The sequence below is a fragment of the Octopus bimaculoides genome, chromosome 27, assembly GCF_046866305.1.
Source record: "Octopus bimaculoides isolate indiv1 chromosome 27, ASM4686630v1, whole genome shotgun sequence".
NCBI classification, from domain to species: Eukaryota; Metazoa; Mollusca; class Cephalopoda; order Octopoda; family Octopodidae; genus Octopus; species Octopus bimaculoides.
In genome coordinates, this window is record NC_142954.1 from 7,500,121 (window position 1) to 7,507,923 (window position 7,803).

Below are 7,803 nucleotides of genomic sequence, written 5' to 3' on the forward strand. Positions count from 1 at the left end.
AAAGAGTGTTAGTAATAAAGGACTTCTCACATATTTCACAATGAAAGGGTCTTTCTCCAGTATGTCTTCTTCTGTGAACGACAAGATGAGAATTAATAGCAAAGGATTTCTCACATATTTCACAGTGAAATGGTTTCTCTCCAGTGTGATTTTGTTTGTGTATCTTCAAGTGACTGTTGGTGACAAACGATTTCCCACAAACTTCACAGTGTAAGAGCTTCTCTCCAGTGTGTAACCTTTTGTGAACCGCAAGGTGAGAATTAACAGAGAAAGATTTACCACAGATTTCACAGTCATAAGGCTTTTCTCCGGTGTGAGTACGTTTGTGGATAACGAGCTTGGATCTTTCAGTGACAGATTTACCACAGATTTCACAGTGAAACAAATTTTCTCCAGTATGTATCCTTTTGTGCTTTGTCAAGACACTGTTGACCATAAACGACTTCCCGCACACGTCACAATGATATGGCTTTTCTCCAGTGTGACTACGTACGTGAATAACAAGACTTGAATTCACAGAGAACGATTTCCCACAAATTTCACAGTGGAACAATTTTTCTCCCGTGTGTACAATCATGTGTATTTTTAATCTACTTTTAGTGATAAACGATTTCCCACAAATTTCACAATGTAAGAGGTCCCCTGTGTGTATTCTATTGTGCCTTCTTAAATCGCTACTTGTGCTAAATGACTTACTGCACACTTCACAACAATATGGCTTCTCTCCAGTGTGACTACGTTTGTGGACTACAAGATTTGAATTAAAAGAGCAACTCTTCCCACAGATTTCACACTGAAACGGTTTCTCTCCAGTGTGGATTCTTCTATGCGCTATCAAATTAGTGTTTAAAATAAATGATTTGTCACAAACTTCACAATGATATGACTTTTCTCCACTGTGTATAATTTTGTGTTTCGTTAAAATACGATTGGAAACAAAACATTTGCCACATGTTTCACACTTGTAAGGTTTTTCACCTGTGTGACTACGTATATGAATAATCAATCTCCAGTTATCAACAAACGATTTACCACAGATTTCACAGCGAAACAATTTCTTTCCAGTATGGATAATTTTGTGTGTTGTCAAATAACTGTTAGAGACAAAACTTTTCCCACATATGTCACAATGGAATGGTTTTTCTCCAGTGTGGGTTCTTTTATGAACTACAAGATGGTATTTGTGAATAAATGATTTTCTGCATATTTCACAATGAAATGTTTTTTCTATATTGTGTACTTTTTTGTGCATGGAAACTCCACGTTCTGAAGAGAATGTTTTCTCGCAAATCTCACAGCGATATTGAGAAATATCTTTGTGTAATTTACTTTGTTTAGAAACTGTTTCAGTAGACAAAGCTTCCTCACTGCTGTCTGTCACTGACTCAATATTATTAAAAACAGTTGTGTTAGAAGTGGCTGAGTGACTAATGTCTTCCATGTTAATTCTCAAGGAATTCTTAAAAGTCGAGCAATGTCTGCAGGTATAATATATTATGGTTCATTAAGACTGCATTTACACATGTACAAAATATGTGGCATTGAAACATTTTATATTTTAACATTTGAATGTCTGTTGCTGGATGGGACATCTCCAAGTGGCATGCATTTTATTGTTGACAAATTCCTTTCAGTTTGACATGAATAAATGTGAATAAACTTAAGCTGCACAAAACGAAAAAGAAAATGCAGTATCCAGGAATGAATGGAGCAGAAGCTTTAATGTAAATGGTATTCTTCTACAAGTTGTAATCGAACTCTCTGTTGGCAACTCTGTAAAAGAAGAAAAAGAAAAGATATGACAGTATAAGTAGGATAGCAGAAGAAGAATATGCATGTGTGTACATGTATGAGAATGTGTGTGTGTGTGTGTATGTGTGTGAGTGCATGTTTGTCATCATGGTCATCGTCTAACATCCACTCTTCCACTCTCAGAAAAAACAAACAAACCAGCAGTAACGAGAAGCAAGCTTCTTACCACACAGCCATGTATACATATTTATATGAATATACTTCAAAACAGCCTGAATCATTTTTCGTTTTCTCTTTCTTTTTTGTGTATATAAGTATGTATCACTTGCTGTGCATGTATTGTGTGCATTGCTTGCAGTCAAACTTACATGTATGCTTGTAAATATGTCAGCACGGTTAACTAAAATGAATCCATATTATTTATGCGTCTCTTAATGTTGTTTTGAAGATATAGATGTGACTGTGTGGCAAGAAGATTGTTTCTCAACCACATGGTTCCGGGTTCAGTCCCACTGTGTAGCACTTTTATTTTATTTTTTGAAATTGGCCATGAAAGCCGTATATAGAGGGAAGAGCACAAGGTAGGGACAAAAAAAAACAAAACGAATAGAAAGGTGGTTGAATTAATATAATACAAAGTAACGATATCAAGGAGAGGTAATCTAGTTTTACCAAAACTACTGACTTCACATAAGCGACCCTTCTGTAAGTCGAAACTAAAAACTAACCCTAACGAGTGTGTTCTGTAAAAACATAAGATTAAAAACAGACGATATTGTGGGGGTCTTTTGTATCATTAACAGTAGTTTGGTAAAACTAGTTTACCTCCCCTTCATATCGTTCCGGAGAGGCATCGGGACCTCTGTACTTCAGTAGTGCCTCTTCTATTATATCCTCGGGTTGATCAAGGCCTTGAGTCGATTTAGTAGACGGAAACTGAAAAAAATCTGGGTGGAGATGGAGTATATGTAATCTGGGTATACCCCCGCTTTTAAATTTTTTTTTTTTACGGAATCCTATGTTTCAGACCATGGAGGATCCGATTCTGAAAAAAAAAATTTCAAAAATCTCAATTTCAAAATTTCGACCCCGCCCCCGGTTTTTATATAGATCCACAGTGTAAACCTAACCCTAACTCAAACCCTAACCCTGACCCTAACCCTAAACCTAACCCCAACACTAGTTTTGTGAGATTTGGCTGTTATTTCTAGCATGTAAATAGCCTGCTTGGTGGGGGGGGATTGAAATTTTTCAAAAATTTTTTTTTCAGAATCGGAATCTCCATAGCCTAAAACGTGGGATTCCGTAAAAAAATTAATAAATAAGGGGGGGGGAAGGTTCAGATTACATATAGTCCATCTCTACCAAAATCTGTCGTATATATATGTATATCTGTGTGTGTGTGAGTGTCTGTCCTTACCATCGCCACCACTTAACCGGTGCTAGTGTGTTTACATTCCTGTAAGGTAACGGTTCGGCAAAACAAACCGGTAGAATAAGTTCTAGGGTCGATTCATTCGACTTAAAACTCTTCAAGACAATGCTCCAGCATGGCCGCAGTCTAATGAGTGAAACAAGTAAAAGATAAAAGGTGTGTGAAAATGCGCATCCTCATATATTGTTTCCCACGTAGTTTCGATTCCCAGACCGGGCGTTGTGAATGTTTATTGAACGAAAACACCTAAAGCTCCACTCGGCTACGACAGGGGATGGTGGCGAACCCTGCTGTACTCTTCCACCACAACTTTCTCTCAGTCTTACTTCCTGTTTCTGTTGTGCCTGTAATTCAAAGGGGTCAGCCTTGTCACACTCTGTGTCACGCTGAATATCCCCGAGAACTACGTTAAGGGTACACGTGTCTGTGGAGTGCTCAGCCACTTGCACGTTAATTTCACGAGCAGGCTGTTCCGTTGATCGGATCAACAGGAACCCTCGCCGTCGTAAGCGACGGAGTGCCAACAACAACAATAATACTATCCAAGGATAAGAAACACCCATATTTTTTTAAAGTAATTTTTGACATAAATGGGTTCCTTATACACATTAAAATACAGTATGTGCGTGTGTGTAATCCTAAATCACAATTGTTATCACAGACAATAAGTTTACAAAGTGTTGTTGATGAAAATACATACTTTAGACTTGAAAACCTCATGGATAAATCAAAAAGTGTCTTGAAAGTTCATCTTTCGTTAGGTGGTGGCCAAAACTTATTCCTTTTGTTCTGTAAAGCAAGAGAATACTTGAAATAGAGAATATTTCTTACCGAATCCCTAATTTACGATTCAAAGACGGAGATCATTTTCCTCTCGCCTTAATAGCAACGGTGACAAATGTTAAAAGTTCCTAATATATAAATACTATATTCAGAAAATATGCCGGATAAAATGCTCAGAGGTATTTCGTCCGTCTGTATGTTCTGTAAGTTCAATTTCCGCCGAGGCCGACTTTGCCTTACATCTTTTCGGGGTCGACAAAATATGTACCAGATAAACACAGGGGACCGACGTAATCGACTTACTCCCTTTCTCTTGCGCCAATGTGGAGGTGCAATGGCCCAGTGGTTAGGGTAGCGGACTCGCGGTTTCGAGTGTTTATTAGCGAAAAAACACCTGAAGCTCCACGAGGCTCCGGCAGAGGATGGTGGCGAACCCTGCTGTATTCTTTCTCTGTTGTACCTGTAATTCAAAGGGCCAGCCTTGTCACGCTGAATATCCCCGAGAACTACGTTAAGGGTACATGTGTCTGTGGAGTGCTCAGCCACTTGCACGTTAATTTCACGAGTAGGCTGTTCCGTTGATCGGATCAACTGGAACCCTCGACGTCGTAAACGCCAACAACTTGTGCCAATACTTCTGTCTGTTAATTTTGCTCTTTTATTTGTATCCAACGCACGGTAAATCAAAAATCCATTTACCTATCAGAATAACAATTACACATCAACAAGGGAGCGTCTGTGCAGCAGTTCGACCTACGACAAACAGCAGCACAACCTTCCTTTCTAAAATGAATCCAGACTTTTTTTCCTGTGATTTTATTACCGGCCACCATAAATTAATTGTGATTTTTTTTCCTGTGACAGGTCACCTCTAAAATTTGTACTGGTCACCTCTAAAATGTTTACCGGTCACCTCTGAAATTGCACTTGTTGCAACACAGCTTTCACATTACTTATCGAGGCACTATCATGCTATTAGCTGTCAGAAGTGAAAGTGCTCACTGCTAGTGAAGTATCTGTCTGTCTGCCTGTCTGCCTGTTGCTGGCCTGTCGATTCTTTGGCTACTGACAGCTAATACCATGACTGGCCGGAGCGAGCTATATGTCTGTCTGTCTCTCTCTCTCTATCTATCTATTACTCGAAAGTTCGCGCGTCCGCGCTAGCTAGTCGTGAGTAGAAAACACAAATTTAATATAAAAACATATTTCCTGAAATTGCAAATTATTTAAAATATAAAAATATAATTTTCAACAGAGAGAATTTATCAAAATAGAAAACAAATGAAGTTTGAAGTTTAAAAATAATAGGATCGACCACTCACGACTAGCTAGCGCGGACGCGAGTACCCTTATACTCTGTGTTTTCAAACGCATGGATATAGGTGTCAAATTTGTTCCAATAACTTTCGAGTAATAGATAGAGAGAGAGAGAGAGAGAGAGACAGACAGACATATAGCTCGCTCCGGCCAGTCATGGTATTAGCTGTCAGTAGCCAAAGAATCGACAGGCCAGCAACAGGCATGCAGGCAGACAGACAGATACTTCACTAGCAGTGAGCACTTTCACTTCTGACAGCTAATAGCATGATAGTGCCCTTATCGATTCAAATGGATACGAAATATTTATTAGCTCTTACATAGTAATAAAGGCTTTCTATCGTTATTAGTACATTAGTTGGATGTCCAAACATTAGTTTCTTACATCGTCTTTAATTTCGTTACGTTTATCCATGGACCCATTCCTAATGGTTATATGGGATCTGGACAAAAGCCACACGGTTATATTTTCGTTTTTAGAATTTTTAGCTGAGAAAAGTTTATATTTTCAAAGTTATTTCACGTTAAAATTGTCGTATTTCGGTAATTTCAACCAATCAATGACGTGTATTCAGCTGAATAAAATTACTGTTGTTGTTTGTCAACAACTATCGGCGATGTATATTTCGTTTGTCACTATTATTTATGACATCGTTCGTGCGTTTGTACTGGTTTTAGCTTTGGTGTTAGGGTTTTAGAGTGGTAGTGGTGGGGCTACTTGATGTAGCTATGTTGCATTGAGTTTTGTTACTGCTGAATACATACTGGTTAAAAAGCAAAACTACATTAGTAAAATAATTTGCACCAGACTTCTGTGACTGTTTTGGCAGGATTTTTACAGCTGGATGCCCTTCCTAACACCAACCACTCAGTAGAGTGGACTTGATGCTTTTTTTGTGGCACAGGCATAAGCGAGGTCAGTTTTAGCAAGGTTATTACAGAGGGATGCCCTTCCGGTGCTTTCAAGTGACACCTGCACTGACAGGATCACCAAGTACTTGCAAGACAAAAAAAAAAAAACTTTCAAAAGGGGGGGAGACATTGGAGGTGGTGATCTTGTGTTGGATGATGAAAAGGTTATAGTGAGACAGTTACAGGTGTCTTACTGTATATGTGTATATATTTATGTGTGTGTGTATCTTTGTGTCAGTGTTTGCCCCCCCCACCACCACCACCACCATCATCGCTTGACAACCCATGTTAATGTGTTTACGTCAAAAGGGACATATAGAATAAGTACTAGGCTTAAGGAGAATAACTTAGCAGTTCAGCAAAATAAATGGACACCCTACGTGATACCTTTCTGTTGATGTGGACCCTACCTGGCACTTTAAACTTATCAATGTATCATGCATAAGTATGTCCACTAAATACTGGATTAAGTATTTAAATGCAGAAGAAGAGATGTCAAGCTAAGTAAATGCATGGCCATCCATACATACAGGCATGTCTTTTATAGTCCTAATTCCCCCCTTCTTCTCGCACCCATGCATAATTCTGTCCTCTGGCAAAAGCCGCCCACAACCCATCTCCCCCCAAAACTTCACCACCCACTACAGGTCGCCTCCAGTTCCTCTTGCTATCACTTGCTACCTCTAAGTATCTCCACGGCCCTAACCACTGGGCCATTGCGCCTCCACATATATCTATATTGATGTGTGCATGTCTTTGTGTTTGTACCCCCCCCTCCAATCACCACATGGCAACTGGTGTTGGTGTGTTTACGTTCTCATAACTTAGCAGTTCACCAACAGAGGCTGATAGAACAAGTATTGGGTTGGTGTATAATTACTGCGGCTTTTTTCAACAAAAACAATAACTCTTTTACTTGTTTCAGTCATTTGACTGCGGCCATGCTGGAGCACTGCCTTTTAGTCGAGCAAATCGACCACAGGACTTATTCTTTAGAATCCTAGTACTTATTCTATTGGTGTCTTTTGCCGAACCGCTAAGTTACAGGGACGTAAACACACCAGCATCAGTTGTCAAGCGATGTTGAGGGGGGGGGGGGGCAAACACAGACACACACACATATATATATATATATATATATATATATATATATATATATATATATATATATATATATATATATATATACATACATATATATGACGGGCTTCTTTCAGTTTCCGTCTACCAAATCCACTCACAAGGCTTTGGTCGGCCCGAGGCTATAGTAGAAGACACTTGCCCAAGGTGCCACGCAGTGGGACTGAACCCGGAACCATGTGGTTGGTAAGCAAGCTACTTACCACACAGCCACTCCTACGCCTAGAAAATATGGAACGCTTCACGAATTTGCGTGTCATCCTTGCGCAGGGGCCATGCTAATCTTGTCTGTATTGTTCCAATTTTAGTATGTAACAAAAACATCTTTAAATGATTATTCCGGAGCATATTCACCATCTACTTCAGTTACTGCTTCCCATTTGCTTGGCAGACGGTCAGACCGTCATTCAAAGATGTTTTTGTTAAATTTTGTTATTGTTTTCGTTGAATAAGATTTGTTGGAA

General features: G+C 39.1%; 1 protein-coding gene and 1 non-coding gene across 6 annotated transcripts in view; both read right to left on the minus strand.

Moving 5' to 3' along the window:
• Positions 1 to 7,184, minus strand: part of LOC106878772 (uncharacterized) — a 7,814-nt gene extending 630 nt beyond the window's left edge. Inside the window, exons 1-3 of one of the 5 annotated variants that reach the window (XM_089343585.1) lie at positions 5,293 to 7,184; positions 3,888 to 3,976; positions 1 to 1,773 (exon numbers count right to left, since the gene is read on the minus strand). The exon at positions 1 to 1,773 is cut by the window's left edge and continues 630 nt beyond it. In XM_089343585.1, coding sequence (XP_089199711.1) covers positions 1 to 1,441 — 1,441 coding nt within the window. In that variant the 5' untranslated portion in view covers positions 1,442 to 1,773; positions 3,888 to 3,976; positions 5,293 to 7,184. Of the gene's footprint in view, positions 1,774 to 3,887 lie in introns of all 5 variants that reach the window. The other 4 variants (XM_089343584.1, XM_052977143.2, XM_089343586.1 and 1 more) reach the window with 4 other exon arrangements.
• A 380-nt stretch (positions 7,185 to 7,564) lies between these two features.
• LOC128251018 (U6 spliceosomal RNA) lies at positions 7,565 to 7,667 on the minus strand. The gene has a single exon (XR_008266927.1). It is a non-coding gene; the product is annotated as a U6 spliceosomal RNA (small nuclear RNA).
• Positions 7,668 to 7,803: the final 136 nt, after the last annotated feature.